Raw genomic sequence first — 21,571 nt, forward strand, 5'->3', positions numbered from 1 at the left:
AGTGTTCCTTTGCTTTGCCTGTCCACTTCAGGACAATCTGAACCTTGGAATCCCCTCACCTGCAGGTGTTTCCAGTTTCTTGTTTAAGAGTTCCTGAATGACCTATCTTCCATTGCTTTTTCAACACCCCTTGACAATATGTAACACAGGTTAATCAAGTATTATAGATGCATTTTTTTGTTTTGAAGGGTCTGCCTGATAATCACATTGGTTGACTCCAAGTTCTTGGGTTCTGAAAAGTAGCAAATTATTATTCCTTATTCATTCACTTTCTCTTGGCTAGTCATGAGTTTATAGACTGCTGTAATGGCTGTCCTCCATGGTCTGCTTTCTGATTTGTGATATCTCTTGTTGTATGGAAACCTTCACAGATCTCTTACAATCCTCATCCTCTTCCAATCTCTTACAATCCTCTTCCTGTGTTTTATATATATATATATATATATATATAGTTTGGGATGAAATGACCAAAACTCTGCTCAGAATTTATTATGTGGGTGTGCTATGGTGTATACTACCAAAGCCTTCTGGTTTGTTTTCTATTTCTTTCCTAATAATTCATTATGTTTGAGATTTGAGCAGACATTTTCACGGAATCTTATATAGTGACTTTAGTATTTCTTGAGCAGCAGCAGCTAGCTTCCACTTGTCTGGTGAATCAGTACCCTGAAGTCCTTCTACATCTCCTCACAACTCACTTTTTACTTACCTCAGTAATGATATACTTTCAGAAAATTTTGTCACCAGTCACACCCTTCTGTAGATAGTTTAGGGTAAACTGTGCAGTCAGGATCTACTAAACATAACAGTGGTTACCCCCCTTCAGTGTGATAACTGATCTGCTTTGCCTGACCTTTATCCCCATCTTTCTACCTATTGCTTTTTCCATGAAAACATTTGGGGGTATCACAGCAAGGGCCCCCGGGAAATCCAAGATAATGTGTTAACCAGATTTTCATGACCTTATATATGCACTAATTCCACACAGGAACACTCACAGAGTTGAGAGACATTGCATCCACCAAGAAAAGTAGTGCTGAGTCTTCCTTTTCTGTTGCATTTATCTTTATTTTCATTCATTCTGCCCTTTAGTATAGTTCCTATCATGTTGTCCATATGGGCATCTGTTGTATTCATCTCTTTTTCCCAGATTTCCCCTGGATGTCTTTCTGAAACCTGAGGACACATTTTCCAGCTTTTTTTCCTTTAGTACTGAGGGTGATTTAAATGATAAATTGCACACTACGGCTAAGAGTTCAGCAATTTAATATTAGACTTGCCTTAAAACACAGAGTGACCATTACGTTGGCCCAGCTAGATGCTTTTGTTCATTTTATCAATTTATTTTAAAGCCTTTGATAGTTTTTTCTGCAGTTGTCATCAGCACTATATCTCTTCCTTCTACATTTAGATTCTGACACTAGAGAAGAAATAGGTCATTCACCAAGACATCTTCTCTTTTTGTGGGGAAAAAAAAGTCCTTGTGAAAAGGTTTTCATTGAGCTATTTTTGCTAGTTAGTATCTGTCAGTATTTCTGTATTTTTAATAGCAGAGTTTATCTGGCTGAACTGACAGTTGTCTACAATTATCTGTGTAAATCCTTTGCAACGGGGGATGGGGAGACACAGTTATGACAATAGAAACATGTGAAGACATAAAATGGAGTCTTGCAACATCTGGAAAGTTTACTCTGTCATCCTTCAATTTGATGTGGACTGTGAAATATATTTTACTTACCAGTCAAAGAAATGTATTGTAAATAATAGATGAAGAGAACTCTATAAAAGTGATTCTGTTTGTAATAACTGTCTTGGGTTTTTTGTATATATGCATCCCAGATAACTGTATCTGATCACATGGGGAATTACATTCCTATGTTATACTCTGGAAAGCTACCTCCACACTCTTTGTTGTTATCTTGCCTGAGCTTTGATGGTATTTTTCCCTGATGTGTGTCTCAATGATATCAATTTACTTATAAAGCTTTTAACTCCTGCTGGACTTTAAAAGAACAGCATTCTTTCCATTGAAATAAATATATTCTTTTCAGCTTTTTATGCTCTCAGTTTGCTGGAGGTATGAAAATTGTTATAAAGAGGATTGTATTCTCCTTTACTGTATTGAGTGCAGTGAAAGAGGCAGTTATTTCTCTCGCTGCTGCTGCTGTCTGTTCTTTGTATTATCTGAACTGCCTGGTCATAAGTGGGTGTTCTGTGATTATGATAGCAATGCACGACAATGATACAAAATTAATGGTTGATGTAGTAGCAATTGATATCAAAACAGACTTGGAGACTAAAAAAGTGTCATGATTCATCTTAACCAGCAGTAATCATAGCAAGAGTTTAGTGCTACCTCTTGCTTATCCTCACCCAACTTCAGAAACTCCACATTAGCTGACGTCCCTCTGATTCAACAGTATTATCTTCTGTAGTTCCTTCAGGAACAAATATTTTGTGCACTGAAAAAGCCTGTGCCCACTTTTGCTATTTGCTGGCCACAAATCCAAGCGGTACATCAACCAAAGCAGTTATTCACAAGCCCTGGATCTGCCAACCAAAGCAGTTATTCACATGCCCTGGATCTGCCAAGCCTTAGACACAGGTCTCCTCCTTTGAAACCCCACCCCAGATGTATACCTGGCTGTGGCAGTGCCTGTTGATCGTATGCTTGGAGTGTGCCGTTGTAACTGCGCCTGTGCCTGTGATGTCCAAACACAGCTGACTGAGAGGGGAGTTGGCAGGTGGCTAGCTGTGCCTTGTCTTGAGTGTGACAAAGAAAGGGAGGAGCAGAGATGCTGTAGTGCGGCTGGGGAAGCGTGCCGTCGTACAGGGCACCGTGTCCGAGGGAACAATGATGTAAAATACATTTCCTGGCTGACACTTGCTTGCACAAATTCTTGGGTGTCATGTGCCATGGAGAATGTATCACATAGTTCCCCACCGAACATTTGCAGCCAAACAATTTGATCACACATCTGCAGACTCGGCCACTGGAGGAGAAGAAAGGAAGATGTGGTGTACTAGCAGCAACTGGCAAGCAGTATACAAGAAAACCTGAAATAATAGCATAATAATTCTACTACTGAGTAGAAGTAGTCTATGTCCAATATTTTGGGTCTTCTACAGGTGCTTGAAATTGTGGAACAAGATTTAATCCGAGAGAAGTTTCAAAAGTATAGTATTTGCAGTAATGGGTTTTTTTTGTAAATATTTTTTTATTTTGTCTTTAGCAGGTTTGCTCAAAAGGGTGCACATATGACTTTATATATTAGCATAGAGTTTCATACTGGAGGGGAGAATGAGTAAAGTGCTAGGAAATAGCCTATGAAGACAAGTTCAGACTGTCATTAGGGAAAACAAGACACACAGGTTTTGATTTTCTGTATTTTGCCCTGAAGAAGCATGGGAATCAAAGCTCAAACTAAAAAGTTGCAGTTTCAGAGGAAGTGCCAGTGGGAAAAACAGGAAACCCAGACTTCAAAGGAGTCTGGATTTCATCCTTCTATCATTTACATTTAAAGAGGCAAGAGATACCAATAATAAAATAGCAAAAAGTCTGTGATTTCTGCAAAATTGAAAATAGAATAATTCAAGAGTAGTAATAGTGAAATTAGAAGAAATGTTTTATAAATGCTGATGGGTTGGTGGCTACAGAGCTAAATTCCACCATTGGAAGGCCTGATTGCTGGTGTGATATTGGTAGGTACTTTAAAAAATTGAGGGGTTGACAGGGAAACTAAAGGCAATTTTAAACACATTGCGGTCACTTTTCATCACCATGTGCTGAATGAACTGGTTATCTAGTGACCAAATTGTGCCATGTTCTGTTTTCTCTGGTAGTTAAGTCCACCCAGTGCTAGCAGCTTGGATGGATTTCTTCCACCCTGTGTAGCTGCACGTTTCCAGTATGCCAAAAACACACACCTAACAAATGTTTCAGAGGTGAAGTGATAGCGCTGCCCAATGCCAGCACCTCACTCCCCATTTGTCTGCCTCATGAGACCTCAAGTTGCAACTCCTTTTTTTTTTTTTTTTTTTTTTTCCTCAACACAAAAGCTACGGTGCTCACCTCAAGTCCTTACATTTTGAGGTCTCAGGGGTCTGCCTTTCAAGATAAGATACAATTTTATTAAGAGAATAAAAGCCAAGCTTTAGTAGGATACAGTGACAGTTAGTGTGTGAATCAGCTGAAATCCAGTGGGAAACAATCACATAAAAAATTTAACAGACAATACTTGAAAAGTTTTCAACAGTAGGGTTTGTGAATTGCTAGCAGTGAGATGCAACTTATCTTTCAAGGACTCACTTATTTTTTTCTCTCCCATTTGATAACTCCTTTCTTAAGTTTTTTTTTTTCTTTCTTTTTTTCTTTTTTTTTTTCTTCTCCTGTGAGTGAAGAAAGGTCTTTTGCTTTGTTTTTTTCTTTTCAAGAAACTGTAGGTCAGCTTCCTCTTTCATTCAGTCTTGCATGGTGGCTGACTTCTGTTGTTCTTGTCTGGATAAAAATATTTCCAGGGCTATACCAGACATTTAGGTGAGTCCCAATTCACCCACATCCTGTGAGCACATAAGACAAGACTGGTAGTAGGTCCCCAGTTTGCTGGATATTTTTGTAGTCGATGTTTCAGGTATACATCATTGTCTCTAGGCTTGGGATATGTGTATAAGTGACACCCTGTGTTATAGATCAGCTCAGACTGCAAGGGTGGATGTTACTGTTCCTTGGGCAGATGAGGGTTCATGGCACATCTCTGATAGGTTTTCCCCCTTACCTGCTGAGCGATGTTCCTACCAATGCCTCTGGCCTTCTGATGGCATCGGCAGCCACTGTCTAGCACATAGCACAAGCAAAATCCTACCTATTTAGGTAAGCTGCTGTGATGACAGATAACTTGGTTTGTGATGGGTATCTTGGAATCAAGCATGAATCTCATTTTAACTGTGTTTGGGTAAATAGTGCCTCTGCCTTCACCGACTCTTTTGCCTTCCCTGAAATGACTCTCACTGAGTGCTGCTCCCTTTGCAAATTCGATCCTTCAGAGGGGACAAGAGAGGCTTATAGTGACGTGGGTGTTCAAGAACTTTTCTAGCTGTTTTATTTTCCCCTCTTTAAATGCCACAGTCAGGCCCAGAGAGTGAGTGTCTCCTACGCTTTGTGTGAGTGTGAGAAGCAGGTTGTATTTTATTACTTTAAGTTAAAGTTAATCCTTTGCAGCTTGTGTTCATGCTGGCAATGAAATGACAGGAGTGAGGTGAGAGTAAGTGATAATGTCTCGGCATTCGACACTAAAATGAATCTGTGCTTGTGAAGTTCTGACTCATTAATTCTTTTTCCAGGCAGCCCTGTGGCTTAGCAATGCACTTCAGTACTGTGATGAATTTTAGATTAGACAAATAACCCAGAATAACAAACACTTATTGTTTGATGGAAAGGGAGGTTTTCATTTGTTTGACGTTTTTGTATCAAAAAGAATATGAAAAACTTGCAAGTTTGGGTTTTTCACTGTCACTTATATCATATAGCAATCTCAAGGACACAAAATGCCCCAAGCCATGTTCCTTGTAGGAGATCTTTCTCCAGGACTGAGCTGCACAAAAGAACATAAAACAGACTCTGAAAAACGCTGTTTTAAAGTGGAGCAGAATTGGAAAACACCCTGTTTTCCTTTCCTCAGTCCCTCAGATTACTGCAAGCCACTTCAGATTTTGTGAGACTGTAACTATAATGGTATGATACTATAAAGTGTTTTATGGACTTCAGAATAAACAAATATAGAGACCACATCACCTGAAGCCCTGAGATGCGTAAGGAAAAGTGGAATCCACACTAATCACTGAAGAAAATATCCTTTAAGGGGTTTCAAAGCACAGAAACATGTTTATTCCAAAGAAAAACAAGGAACATCCATCCTTTTTAATCCCCTCCTGTGGATGTTATCATAAGAAACAACTTGCTCCACTGATATTACTATACCCTGCAATTTAAGATTAATGAACTATCATCAATCCATGCAATAGTTATTACAGGAAGGAGAAAACTGCACTATGTTTAAAAAGAAAATAAAATGAAAACTCAACAGCTGGGGTATATTTTTCATTCTTTAGATTTCATCAGGTTTGTATTGTCCCAAAGCATTGAAAGTGTCTGACTCTCTTGTAAAACAAAGTATATATATTAAAAGTGACTAGCATTTAATCCATCAAGATCACTCTCCTTGTAATGGCACAGCAGATGGCTGGGCAATACTACTTCTCACAAAAAAGATTGCTAATCAATCTATGTACATGTGTTGTTCGCTTCACCCACTCAGCTAAATAAAGTTCACCAGCAGAGTGAACCATGGAATTTTAAGCTTTTTCTGAGCTTTTAGCCCACCAACAGCATACACATTAAGAACCAAAACTACACCCACAGCAACATTTTGAATTTATATAAAATATTTCATATCCTGTTGAAATGCAACAGTCTCATAAAGACGTATTTCTGTCTTTCACCTGAGGTGTTTCTTTTCCATTAGCTGTTATGACTTGCAACATTGTCCTCTTTTAGCTATGAAAAATTAAAATTAAAATAGTGGTTTGGGTAAATTTGTTTCTCAAATATGCCGTTCCACTTTTCAGTAATACCATTGCTAGGAAGTACACCTGGAACCTCAGTTCAGATAAGTGATGTCTTCAAAACAATTACTCAAGAGCAGAGGAAGCTGAAGTCTACTCTGTTCTACCAGTTACACCTCCATGAGCTTTTTCTTCTCAGATTTTTTGCATGATGGCTTTTGCTGTGTTTTTTATGCATTGCATAGCAGTTAACTGTGATTCAAATTATGCATTCTCAGTGAGGCTATCTGGGTGTAACTGAGAATGTAGTTTACATTGCATATTCTTACACACAGTGGCTGAAGATTGGGAAATAGTAGTTGTGTAGATACCACGTTTCTGTGTGCGTCTCTGCACACTTGCCATCTAAAAGCCCAGTATTTTCTTGCTTTTAGTCTATGTTCCTCTGTTTTTTTGAATTTGTATTCTGAACATGTATAAACATTACTTTTTCTACCTGGGAACCTTTATATTTAAAAGTATTTTTTTCAGGCTTCTTTATTTCTTTTTAACTAATGCACTTCATAGAAGTTTTTGATGTTCCTAATCTCCATCTGCCATTCTTCCAGATGAAGCATGCTTCTTTAAGTGAAAATCCCCTAACTTTACATGCAGGAATAGCTGGGGGATGCAGAAGCTGTCTGAATTGAACTTCTAGGCATGTAGGACTAGTCTGCTGCTGGCTACATTTTCCTTTTCAAGCTCATGGTTTTGTTTTCTAAGTCCTACAGTTCTACTTCATTGGCTTCTTACAGTATTTATTTTTCAGTCTGATTTTAGCAAAGTGAGATGTATATCAAAGTGTTGCCTTTGTTGTGTCTAATACACTGGGCAACTTTTTGCTTGGAGATTAGAAACCTCCTGAGAGCTGTGTTTTCTTTCTGTGCAGAAGTTCTACTGCTGCTGTGCAGAGAGCAGCAGAGTTAGTCCCCTACCAGTCTGGTGTAAGGCAGGGTTACAATTTTGTGGACATAATTTACTGTTTACAATTTAGTGGAAGTTGTTCACCTGTTTGAGCTGTATTTGATTTATAGGTTATTCAATTTCTGTGCAAAGGTTATTGATAATGCTTTTGTTGTGCAGTTGCCTCATTGTCAGATGACTACCAATTGAGAAGATTTTAGACTTTCAGGTGAATGTCTTTATTCTTATACCATGTGTGGCTTTTTCATCTTCTTTTTCTTTTCATAAAGCAGGTACTGCTCACATTCCCAAGTGTGAGCTACAGTGGCTTTTAGGTTGATATTAAAAAGGTATATTTATGCATTTGTATTTATGCAATGCTGGAATAAGTTGCTGGATTGATAGCCATAAAAAATGACAATTAATTGTCTATTAGCTGAAGGAAAAAAAGAAGAGATGTGTCAAGTTTATATGTCCCTATTAACCCTTAACGGCTAAAGGGAGAGAGAGATACCCTCGCATTGAGTTAGTGTAGGTTCATCCTAGCTGAATGAGATTGCCTGAGGTGAGAGTAAAACCACCTTAATCTCCATACATAAATGAAGAAGAGATATAGGCTCCTATTAGGAATTATTCAGATCTTAAATAACCTTAATTGGCTTCTGGAGAAGGACAGATCGCTCCTTCCATGTTTTGCACAGAGAACTAGTAGTGACTATATACTTGCGTCTATGACTCAGTGGGTAGTGAGAGAAAGATAAGCTCTTACGCCTACTGTAACCAACCTTGCCAGGATTATAGGCTGCTCTGGCAGGAGCTTTCAAATAATTTCTTCTCCAATTATCTCCATCCCTTTTTTCTGTTCCTTGGTCCAATTCTGCTTGACTGACCTAGAGTCAGAGTTGTAATTTAATTCAGGTTGAGAGGGACCTCAGGAGGACTCTAGTCCAACCCCTTGCTCAAAGCAGGCTGAACTGTAAGGTCAAACATGCAAACATGTTGCCCAGGACTTTATCCATCCAGGTCTTGAAACCCTCCAAGGATGCAGTCTGCACAGCCTCTCTGAGCAGCTGCTTCTGCTGCTTGATGAAGTCAGAACCATCCCTGGTTTAGCTTATTACCATTGTCTCTCTCTCTCTCTTCTTTTTTTTTTAAATTGCCATGCAACTCTATAAAGATCTTGGCTCCCTCCTTTGGTAATCTCCTTTTAGGCATTAGAAGGGTGCTGCTAGGCACCCCTAAAACCTTCCCTTTTTCAGTCTGAGCAAGCCCAGCTCCCCCAGCCTCTCCTTACAGGGTGCGTTCTCCCACCCCAACTGTCTTGGTGACCCTCCACTGGACTCACTCAAGTTTGTTAATGTTTTTCTTGTATTGGAGTGAACATATTATTCCCAACTGGACGGAGTAGTCCAGATGTGGTCCAAAGATCAGTGGGTAAAGGGGAATAATGTGAGCTCCTTGTGCTCTTGAAAAATATTACAATTCAGAATCCAGGAAGAACATTAAACAAATCTGGGGCCTATTTAGTTTCTGCTAAATTTGAAGAGAATGGGCTCTTGTCTGCGTCACAGCTCCCTGGCAAGCCCTGTCACCCTTATCTAATAAATCCTTTCTCTAAAAAATGTCAGCACATTTCTTCCTTTGTTTTTCTCTCATTCCACAAAGATGTATAATACCCGCAAAAATAAAGTTTTTGGAATTAGCAATAAGTTGCAGTGTGAAGAACAAAGAAAATCTTAATAAAATTAAAAGGTAGATGAAGTGAACCAAAATGAAAAGAACCTCAGCAACTGACTCAATACAGAAAGCGTTGACTCAAAATTTCTGATCCAAGGGATAATAGAATTTAGTGGCTTGAAATAAATGAATAACAACGATATATGGACTTACATTATTAGGATAAGGTTCAGATGGGGATTTGCAGACATCTCAAGCACAAGGAGCAAAGCAACTACCTTTCTTCTGTTAGAGAGATTTCTTGTAGGCTTGTGACTGGGAGAAGGCTTATTAACAACATTGTGGCATTTTATAGCATGCCAGAGAGCTTACTGCCAGAGAGAGCGTGTTGGATTTTCTTAGCTAATGGCTCTGCTGGAGGGGCAGGAACCAGTCTGCTAAACACAGAGATCACAAGGATTATTGGGTATCAAATAAACCCTGGTAGGGTTATGTGCTCTCAGTTAAGTACTGTCCAGATCCCCTTTCTTACTCCTTTCATGTTTGCTGACTTTGGGTTAGCTTAAAAATGTCCCACTCCACATCCTGTATCTCCTTTACCAATGAATGTCTCCAGATGAGCAAAAGGGTGAAAGAGGGAATTTTCTGGGATGCTAATGAAGTACGGGTAAATAAATAAGCTTGTGTTTCCTTCTCATTTCCAAAATGATAATGGGTGAAGCATAAGTGAATCCTTCTTTCTGTGTTCGCAAGAACACAGATATCGGGACTTGCATTTCTTTCTGCATTATAATGCTGTGACTGCTGGTCAGATGCCACAGTGATGTTTTAAAGAGGCAGGGCAAGACAGATCCGTGCTGCAACATTTATGCTTGCCATTGCTGAAAGCTGAATTACAGGCGATGGGAACAAATGAGCTCTTTTTAGAGGCTGAATATGAATCTCTGTATGTCGTGGTGGTGTAACATGTTTTCCATAGTGCAAATATTCATCCTTACTGATTCTGCATACTTTCTGGATTCATGCTGAATTCATATTTTAGATCAAAAAGCCCTCATTTTTTAAGAAAATCTAGCTGTTTCTGTCTTTCTTCTCTTTGTCTTTTTCTTCCTCCCCTTTCCCCCCTTCCCCTTACTCCCTATGTGTCCAATATGGCCTTTGTATTGATCTTTTTCCTTTTCTCAACCCTGATGTTGTCCTGCAGCAGTGTTGTCCTCTCTAGCACCAGCTCCTGTAACTGGTGGCATTGTCATATATCTCAGAAACCTTTGTGCTCCTTTCCAGGGCACATCTTTTAAAATTAGGATGCTTCAGTGGTTGTGGACTGGTGTTAGCAGGTTATGCTAGGAAATTTTTGATGTTACAGCAGAAATTGCTGTGCAGCTGTTTTAGGGATATGTACTGGAGTTGTTACAAGGTTGGTAAAGAAATGTAGTAAAGAGACAGTAGGACTTAAATGTTGCAACAAAAGCATGACTCTAACAAATGACGTTCTCTTCCTACAACATTGTGTTCTTGTCAGCCAAATAATGACAATACTGAGTAAGAGACTTCAGGGTTTGATACTGGACAGTGATTCACTGAAAATACAAGAGCACATATAAACCTGACTGTTACACATTATGGTTTTGCTCATTAAAGTGAATTGAATTCATCCTGCGTGTGTCCAGTTCTGGACTCCTCACTACAAGAGATACATGCACACACTGGAGAGAGTCCAACAGAGGGCCACGAAGATGATGAAGGGTCTGGAGCATCTCTCCTATGAGAAAAGATGCTGTTCAGTCTAGAGAAGAGAAGGCTCAGGTGGAAGCTCATCTCTGTGTATAAATAGATGGTGGGAGGGTGTAAAGCAGATGGAGCCAGGCTCTTTTCAGTGGTGCCTAGTGACAGGACCAGAGTTGATAGGCACAAACTGAAACACAGGAGGTTCCCTCTGAACATCAGGAAACACTTTTTTTACTGCGAGGGTGACTGAGCCCTGGCACAGGTTGCCCAGAGAGGTTGTGGAGTCTCCCTCCTTGGAGATATTCCAAAGCCATCTGGACATGGTCCTGGGCAACTGGCTGTAGGTGTCCCTGCTTGAGCATGGAGGTTGGACCAGATGACCTCCAGAGGTCCCTTCCAATTTCAATCCTTCTGTGATTCTGTGATCCTTTGGTTTTTTCCCAGTAATGAGAAACTTTTAGGAAATCTCTATCTTTTACTGTAGTTCAGATGAAGCTAGTGAGGAAGATATGCAGTTGGAATCAACTATTTCAACATCATGTAATCTGAAACTGTTCAGAAGAGGAAAAGCAGGCTGCACCATCAGGGTAAAAATGATACCTGTTTTCAGCTTCAAAACAAGTGACTGAACATTGCAGTAGCTACCTGCTAATGCTGATATAAGTAGTGGAACTGCAGCGAGAAATGGGACATCTAATAGCCATTTGGTAAGGAGAGTAAAGAGGTTTTTTTGGTTGCATCATTATGTTACATAGAAAAAGACAGCACTTTCATGACGGCAGGACTTTGAGAGTCAAGTGGTTATCTGCAGGATATAAGGTGATCTGAACACAAAAACTAAACTGCTGAAAAGAGGGTATTTAATTTTTCAAATTTATCTTTCTTTTGTTCTTCAAACAGTGGAAGCTCTACACTTGGGAACACTGATGGCAGCACATGGCTATTTCTTTCCAATCTCAGACCATGTTCTAACACTAAAGGATGATGGCACCTTTTATCGATTCCAGGTAGGTGTTTTCAATATGTTCTTGACTTGTGCAAATGGAGGCTCATATTAAAGGTCTTACACAAAGGTTCATAGCAAATTTTAACCGTACTTTGTCTCTTATGTAACCTAGTAAATGGTGGGAATTCCCCTTAAAGTAAAAAATGGCAGAAGGATTTTATTTAGAAATTAAGTTAGCAAAATGTTAAGATGATAGTGACCATTTTGATCCCTGGAAAAAGTGTGATAATGCTAAGTGTGGAAGTATCTCTCATGAAATAAATTAGTGATTAGTATTTTGGAAATATATTAAAGGAAACAAAATTATCTTATTGGCTTTTATTCCTAAGATAGTCTTAATTTGGAAAGGGGGAGGTATTTTACTTATTAAGCCCAGAAATCTGATAAAAAAATGGAGGGTAATACTTATATTCTTTCTTATGTGAGGATTTCCTTATTGGTGACAGAGTAGTATTGAAGCAGTGTGTATTCTTCAAACAAGTGCAGACATATTTCTGTATTGATCTGTCAGTCCCATTGCATACAACAAACATGCAGATGCTTCAGAACAAGCTGGAAGGATGTATATGTATTCCTATACCTACATGTATATTATTCAAATACCTACATAGTTTTATTTTATTATATTAAATTTCAAACTAAGGGCTTGGGGAGCAGGAGTGTTGCTTTTCTAATAACGAATAGCAGGCTAGAAGTTTGCAGAGCAATACCTCCTATGACTTGAAACAAATATGATTGCACAGTATCTGATTATGCATTCTAGAGAAGGAATTAACTTTGCTTGCCATGTGCCACCTTTGACAATGGCGGTTGTGTTCTGTATTGCTCGTCCTATTAGGTGTTCTTCGTGGTAGGTATCACCAACAGCTGCTCCAAGATCTTCCCTAGATATTTGTTGCTTTGAAATGTTATGATGATTATCACTATGAAATTGATGAAATGAATACCATAGTTTGGTAATCCTGCTCTGTTAGTTCTAACTGTGTTAAATACTTACAGAAAAATAATATCTGGTAGAACAAAATCTATTGTCTTCAAGATATTTAAGTCCAAGCTTTGTTTTGAACATTGTTTAAATTAGAAGCCATCAAGAATAAAATACAACTGAGATTGTTGTCTTTAAAATGCAGAAGAAAACCGTGATACATTGGAGACCAATCATAGTCTCAAACATTGTATTAGATTAATTGCTGTACAATACTTTCATCAATATGTTGGCTTGAGTTCTATAGACCCACATAAGGGAAGAGAAAAGTTCATAATATTTGGTCTAAAATAAAATCTTACAGTGTATATAATTAGATATGTACAGCACAGTCTGGCAAGAAAGAGAATGATTGTTGCATACAAGCATACAATATTATCATATTTTCATATGTAGATCCTGTGGGTCATACAGTGCAAAAAACCTGTCCTTCAATAGGACAGTAAGTTACTTGTGTATATGGGTAATACAAAGAGCAGTCACTCCAAGCCTCCTCCCCCCAATCCATAGTTACCTTTGATCCTGCAGAGAGGATTTGAAGGGAAAGGTTTTCTTCTCATGGTGCTTCATCCTGCTCAGTGTTCAGTATAAACAAGAGAGGGATGGCACATGGGTGAAGGGGCTTACTGCTGAGGCAAAGGCATAGATGTGGTTATGAGGTAAGTGAAAAGTTGAAAGAAATCATGAAGTGGTTGAGGCTCCAGTTCTTGGCTTGTCTCTGCATAAGCAACGGCCAGAAAGACAAAATATCTGAGGCCTTCATTTTGCAGAGAATAGGACTTATTTATAGAAGTGCTGGTCATTGAGTTCTGCACAGCTGCTGGCCTGCTTCTCTCTCAAACATGGGAAATGAGCACCTCTACTAGCATGATAATTTGACTGAAGGAAAGTGTAGATTAGAATTAGCTGCACTGTGAACAACTGAGAGTACTGCGGCTACCCTGCCATGGGCTTTCCTCAGAGAGTTCTACAGCCTACGTGTTTGGACATGAAGCTTCAGTGAGGGTTAGATTATAAAATGATACCAGTTGATTTACATAAGTTAAGGATTTGGCACCTATTTGACATATGCATATGAAATAAGATAAATTCCTCAAGTGTTGCACAGTACATAGCTGCAGTATTTTGTTTGTTTGCTTCTCTGTGCTACCTTTTGCATTGCTATTCCTATGCTAACAAAGTTAAAACAATGCAATTTTAGTTGTTAGTGTATAGCATGAGAAAAAATTCATAGTGGTGTCATACTGTTAACTGGAGTTGTAACAGCAAAAGTTATGTCATTGCAATTCTGCATTCCCCACCAAAATAAGGCTAATATAAAATCTGTTACTGAAGCTGTTAAAAAGGAAGATGAAGACAACATACTCAATGGGGAGGAGAGTTTGACTGCAAATGTGTGAATTTTGCACTAGAATAGTTGTTCAGGTTCTTTGGAAATAGGACCCCTTGAGTATTGGACAGGATTCACAAATTTCTGGGTATTTTAATAGAAAGAGAAAACTGTGCACCTGCCAGCACTGAAAAGTTCAGAAGCCATCCCTGCAGAGAAATCTGTCTGCAATACAAAGACCTGACCTACAAAAAACAGGCTAGCTACAATAATCTTCTCCATGCACTTCATTTTTTGTTTTCCAAAGGGTGATGCATTCCCTCCTGACAGTAAAATTACTTCCAGTTTGTTTTAAACAACCTTCTGTTGTATAGAAATAGCTAAAAGCAGTGGAGATTGTGCTTCATTTGTGCAAATGCCCTTTTACCAGCAAAATTATACTTTTTCAGTTATTAGTCTTGCCATCAGGAGGGCTGTACAATCATAGTTATATGTGCTTTTTTAAAGAATATGGCCTTAGAAATTAAAAAAAAAAAAAAAATCATTCCGGATCATTCTTTGACCTACTCAGGTGTAACTAGGTTAGTTTCTGGGATAACATTTTAATTTAAAGGGAATGGATCTAAATATTAATTGCCTTACTTAAGAGGAAATTTCTTACTAGTCTTAACAAGGGAAAGTAGAAAATTCAGGGATAGTGATACTTTCTGAACCATCCTGGACAGCTGCATTGCCTTTTCCTGGTAATTTAAGTCTGGGACCAAAGAAGGAGCTGAATACCTGCTAACCAATGTCCTCTACCTGAGAGCAAATAGGTATGAGGGGCCCAAATAAGAAAAGCAAGGTGCACCTTAGAAAGCAGATCTTCCTGGGGCCAGGGATTACTCGCTGAGACTTTTCACCCATGTCCACGTAAGTGGCTATATGTCCATCCTGGTGAGGAATGCCTGACTCACCCTCTTAGCAGGTAAACCTCTACTATAGACTCCCAGGGAAAGCTATGTTGATTTATTCTACAAGTTGCACATGCATACTAAGTGTCTCAATGTTCATAATGAAAAATAATGTTTCCTAGTATCTTTTGCCTTTAAACAAACTCCTAGGATACTTGAGGCTAGCCATAATCACACTCCCATTTTTTTTGATGAGATTAATTCATGATTTAACATAAATTAATTTTCAGAGATGAAGTTTAGGTTCTGCTGTTGTTTTGTAACTTTTAAGATGGAAGGCATAAATAGCTGAGAAAAAGTGTGAAAAGGGGAACAGTTTCTTGTGAAAGCATGAGTCTGGTGAAGATAGCAGCAAACCTCATGGATTTTAGCAAGATGAAGATTTCACCCGTGACGTCTTCTCCTGTTCTGCCACTGGGAACACTTTCTTGACAAACGCATTTAACCTTTCTGGCCTTGTTTTCCTATGCCTAAATTGGGGATAAAAATATATAGCAATCACTGTAAGGATCTTGGGATATCTTTGCTGCAAAATAGTGTACAGCGTGAAGTGCTGTGGATCTGTGTGTCTCGGATGGAATTACATTGCTTCCCGCATCTCCTTGAGTCAGTCCTGCTCAGCTAGCTGCCTCTTGGCTCAGTCCTGGGCCAGCCCCTGGCCATTCTGAATACTGAGGCTGTGGCTGAATATCACAGCTCCAGCCACTCTCCACAGCCTTGCTGGATCATCTACCGTGCCTTGAGGGAAGGATTTTACTGGAAGCCAGATTTTAGAAATAAAAAAGGAGCAGGTTATCTTATCCAGCATTTGGCAGATTTTCTTTGGCAATTGCAGGTGCAATTGTCTCTTCAGCTCAGGCTCAGCATATACAGGTTCTCTTTAGGTTTCGAAGAGGGAAAAAAAATTTCAAATCCATATGTCTTTCTGACTGTCCTACCAGGGCCCTTTTTTCTTTTTTAACTCCCTACTTAGACATACTTTCCCCCCCACTGCTTTCCATGCCCATGCCCTCCTTAGAAAAGAGGAGTCACAGAGACAAAATCTTTATTGTTTCCAACTTTCTCAACCTCTTTTTTAATAATTCTGAGCTAACTGTGGAGCAGTACTTGCTGGCATCCTTCCTCTGTGGGCTTGACAGTGCTAGACCAGTGATATCACCCTTTTCCTTTATCAGGAAATCATTTGAGTCAACTGCAGTGAATGTAAACCTGAATGCCCATGAATTCTGCCATCTGTCATGCAAGGCATTTGAGATTGTGTGTAACTATTTTTTAGCAAAGACTTGACTTCTGCTGTTTATAAAGACTCCCTAGTGCCTGTGAGAAGAATAGCAGTAATATGCAAAGGAAGGTTTATGAGTTATTTGAATATTCCTTCCCCATCCTAGTAATTAGATTTTAAAAGATTTCATGGAGTGGAGCAGCTTCAGAAACAGCAATCCTTTTCTTATTACTATCAACAAGGGGTAACTGAAAAATGCTTAATGATTTCCCTCCTCAGTAATACAGTTTAATGCATAGAAATTAATCATGTTTTATAAAAGCTGATGGGCAACACTGATTTTTACAAGTGGCTGTTTCATTAGCTCAGATATTATTATTGATTAATTTTATGGTAGGGCCAAAGCAGATCTATTTGTTTTATCACAGGATTACTCATGATGCATAGCAGCCGCTGCTGCCAATTTGTTTAGTGCGGAATATGTGCTATATTACAGGATTTTGTTTCATATGACTTTATTAACAAGAGGATTATGGATTTCTGTGGTTAGGTTTACCTAATGATATTAGTTTATAATGCAAGAGAACCAGTATGCGTTTGTGTGTGCAAAACCAGTTTTTCCGTCAATGGCATTAAGAACCTTGTAACAGCCTGTTTTGTTCGGAATGCTTCAACGGCTCTACGATCGCATGTGCAGTGCTAGGTAAGCCTTATTTCTCTAGCTGCTGACTTGTACTGGCTGCTTATTCAAATTACAGGTACAATTAAACAAAGTGCCTTAAAAGTATACTGATAAAAACTGGCAGCATTATTTGTGCCTGAACTGATAAACAGTATTTGACTTTCCCCAAACAGTTCTACGACCCACCTTCCTTCCAGCTATAAGTGGAATGTCATGGCAAAATGACAAATGTTCCCTTTTTAATACTTGTTCATGACAAACTGCTTCACGTTTCCGAGGAAAAGTAAAATTCTTAAGTATGGTAATTCCTTCAGACTTTCTACATTTCACAAAAACCCCTTGATATTTCATAATCTTCTCTTTGAAAATGGTAGTGTTGAGGTACAACATGTTATACCACATCCATAACTCTCCTGGGGAAAATCTTCACGTACGTAGGGTTTCTAGATCATGAAACAAGGCACATAGGTTGTGTAATGTTTGTGCTATAGGAATATGCGATATTGCAAGGGATGTCATAATTCTTCTACAATGTACTTGGGACCTGTGAGTGGTAACAAATAGTTAGACCAAGCTTTGTTTGCATAGTCCAGGTATAGAGAAGGTAATTTACATGGGCAGAGCCTCCTTGCATTGCTGTGGAGTTTTTTAATAGATCAGATGAGAGCAGGCAGCTTTCTCCTTTGCACACACCTCCTGTTCTCATTCCTGACCACGTTCCACAAGACCAGGGATCCTCTTATCAGACTCTTCTTACTTCCTAATCTTTTCTTGTTGAACAAGGCAAATCTTCTTCCCCCAGTCTTCATGAATAACTTCTCTAGCAAATTCTTCTAAGGGATTATTAAATATCCAGACTGCAAAATTGTGTGAAGACTTTTGAAACAGAAGTGGAAGGATGTAAACTCAGCACATACATTATAGTCACGTGTTACGTGATTAAACTATTTGAAGTCTGTAACATCTAAGGGACAAAGTAAACTTCAGACTGCATTTGTAGGAAAATCGGGTTTTTAGAGTCAAAGGTTCCACAGATTTCTGTCTGAGACCTTGTGCGAGCTCAATGTTGTCTGACTGAAGAGGTGGGGACAATAAATCTCTGCGCAGGTAGGAGCCCATGAGATGCTGGGGCTGAGGAGGACTGCAGCCGGGGGCAGTGGGAATGCACACAGAGCATGTCCCTGAAGAACAGAGACAGGCAAGGGGCTGTCTGGGGCACGCAAGGGCCAGCCTGGACGGGGGGCCTTGATACATGTTTCCCCAGAATCTTAATGTATCATTCTAATAACTGAATTGTACTATCGTGGGAGCCTTCTGATGAAGTTTCTCCCTGGGTGTCTTCTCAGCCAAGAGGGATGTTGCTCAAGATTTACTTTTATTGCTACAATTTATCAAGAGGTATTCCAGTTTATCCAGTGTGCATGACACACGGCAAGGTAGATTACGACTAGAACTTTATGACTGTTAATACCAAACAATTAGGAAAGAAAATGTGGAATACACCTTTGGGAAAACATCAGTCACTTCAACTACACACAAGTTTACTGTTGATGGATTTTTTCCATGCAATCACAGCATTGCAAAAATCTTTTAATCAGAGGCTGATTTTTTTATCAGCATTTGCAGATTTTTGCATTTTCAGTGTCTAGGTTTTTTTAAAAATTTTTCTTGATTTTTTGGACTTTCTTTCTGTTTAAGTCTTAATCCTGTCCCTTACCACTGGTTTTGTGCCTGGTTTTAGGAGAATTTTCCTTGTCTCTGCACCCACCAATGCCATTTCCTGCTTTGAAAGTGAATAATAGTTATGTACTCTTTGAATACAACTTTATCAGCAGCTGTAGCTGCTTTTGAGCACATATCTTATGGTGAAACCATAATTCTTTACTTGCTGGTAAGAAAGTAAGGTAGGACTGCTTTGGTCAAAATACATAGCGTCTACTGTTTATTTCTCATCTAGTAGGGGCTTTACACTGTCAGTGACCTAATATGTTTCTGAAAAATCCAGATGTTAGTAACCTTTAGCTTTTAAGGACTGAGAAATAGATAGTGTATTACAATTGTTCAGTCTACACACTAGATCTAGAAATATTAGAATACAGAAAATGTCAGCTTTTTCTCTTTTCTGAAAAAGGCAGACCTTCCCCTTGCTGTAGTCTTCTAAGGCTCCTCTGCCTTATGTGATTTTTTTTTTAAATAACTGCCCATGTTTCAAAGGTTACTTGAATGAATATTTTTTGAATGAATACTTGAATGAATAACTTGCCCTTCAGCTAACTTGCAGCCCTTCAACCATCATGCAGATAATCCAATACTTTTGATAACTCTTGCCAGTTAGATACTAGATATTATAGAGAGTTAGAGATAGAGAAGAAAGAGAAGTACCAGAGCAAAAATTTCGTCATAATATTTACACATGCATATAACTCACAGTGCTGAGGAACCAGGAGTCATTCTTTAGTTTGGTGCGGCTTTTTTGTTTTCTACAAATAAACACAGTTTACCCACATGAAAACACAATAATTCCTTAAGCGTTCTATACTGAATTTCATCAGGCCTCTAACCTGAACTGTCTGACCTCATACAAATATTTCTCTTCCTGGTTTTTTTTCCTGTACTTTGCCCTGTAGTCTTATCTTCATGTCAAAATTAATTTTGGGCATGTTCGTGAAGCTGATTGCAGGCAGACTTGAACTTTGTTCCCACTGGGAGTCAGCTGGCTGGAGGCCAACTCCAGCCACATTGCAGTGCTTGAGCTGATGAGCTGTACTTCTCAGCAGGTCCCATTAAATGCATCCAAGCACCACGCAGGCAGGATCATGGCTTGCGGTTCAGAGGCAGCTTGTGCCTGCCCAGTTCAGAGCATCAGCAAGAAGAGCTCATGCCTGCATGTCATTCCCTGGGCGGGAAGATCTTTATCTGACCACAGTCTCCCTCCTTCTGGAGACTCAAAAAAGGAAGGCATTTAATAATCTTCTGTACTTATCCGTACTAACTGTTATGTGAACCCCTTTCTCATAATGTTTGCCTTCTGCTGGGGTTTCTTTTTGGCTTACCTTATAACACATTATTGAAACCTTTTATTACGACTTACCATGTGCTTTGCTAATTAAAACTCATGTTCTGTTTTAACTTTTCTGCTTTTGTCTCCTTGGCACAGGAAGGCTTAACTCATCCTTAGAAGCACACCCATTAATTTGTGCTTTTTCCATGATCTCTTTTTCCCGTTTATTTGATTGGAGATTGCAAGTGTGGTTACACCGGCCTGTCACTACACTTTCTCTCTAAAGGTACTTGGACGTTTAGCACAGTCTCTTACAACAACTGCCACCCCCTTCCATCTCTTTGTCCCTCGGTTTACTTTCCCAAGAGACCTCCTGTGTCTGTTCTCTGAGCCTGCTGCCCTCAAGCTGCTGTGCTCATCTTTGCAGAATACCAGTCTCATCCTGCAGTCACTTTCACTCCAAGTACTACACACCTGCAAAGTCTTGGTCGGGTATTCTCTAATGGAACAAAATCTATTTTATCTGTTCCCTCGAAAGCTTTGTTCAGCTTCGGAAAGGAAAAAGTGTCCTCGGTGCATTTTCACACTTCTCAGCGTTGGTTTGAACCAAGTCCCTCTGTTGGAAGCAGGTCCTGCCATTGGGACGCACCTTTTCGTCCTTCAGAAAATTCTTGTCCACCTCTGCCTCCTAGTGAGCTAAAGTGGCATTCCACAACGTTGAAGATCCTGCCCCCTTTTCCCATATTCTGTGTAGTGCCCACATTCCCTCCACTACTGATATGCGAGTCCCAATAAAAGTTTAATGTGTTATTTTAACTAATTACTGAAAACAGTGATATCAGATTTATCCTTGATTGATATAATCTCCCTGAGAACCTCTCAGAACTATTGCTTGCAGTACTCTTGCTCACCAGGGGTAGCTTTTCATTCATGTATGAAAGAACAGAGTCCTTCTCTTATATCATAAACACATAGCCGTGAATATATAATATTTCCTCATAGCCTGATGTGAAATGAATGCCAAAAGCAATTTTGGGATTTGCTCAAAATCAGAAGACAGAATTTGTTTTTTAATCTCAGCTGGGATAGGAGTATATGTAATTTGTCAAGAGAAAACCTAAGTGTACATGAGGAGTTTTAATAGGGAATTTGCAATAAGTATACCCACAATTGGAAGAACCTCTGCCTCTTTACTTGTGGAAGAGCTCTTCCTCTGCACCTTTCTCCAGCCATCCTCCACCATAACTGCTACTCCCCCCTAAATAAAATCTGAGCCCCAGCCAGTTTCAGCTCAGGAGCTGCCTGAGCAGATATGGTTTCTATGTATTTAGTAACCCTCACTGCATCCTTTTTCCAGAAGCCCAGCTTGAACCCATAAACAGAGGTTAAAGTTATTGTTAGAAGGAAAATGATGTAGTTGTGCTTTTCGTCTCCCGAAATACACTTCATGCCTCTAAGGAAGGACTGTTCTCCCTCTCCGAGTT

The 21,571-nt window shown here is 39.3% G+C and overlaps 1 protein-coding gene across 10 annotated transcripts in view; it reads left to right on the forward strand.

Annotated features, from left to right (window-relative positions):
• Nucleotides 1-21,571, forward strand: part of RGS7 (regulator of G protein signaling 7) — a 294,692-nt gene that overhangs the window by 195,770 nt on the left and 77,351 nt on the right. For all 10 annotated transcript variants that reach the window (XM_052805847.1, XM_052805846.1, XM_052805848.1 and 7 more), the window contains one exon: nt 11,809-11,915. In XM_052805847.1, the coding sequence (XP_052661807.1) occupies nt 11,809-11,915 (107 nt within the window). The remainder of the gene's footprint in view (nt 1-11,808; nt 11,916-21,571) is intronic.

Source organism: Harpia harpyja, chromosome 13, assembly GCF_026419915.1.
Source record: "Harpia harpyja isolate bHarHar1 chromosome 13, bHarHar1 primary haplotype, whole genome shotgun sequence".
In the NCBI taxonomy this organism is placed as follows: domain Eukaryota; kingdom Metazoa; phylum Chordata; class Aves; order Accipitriformes; family Accipitridae; genus Harpia; species Harpia harpyja.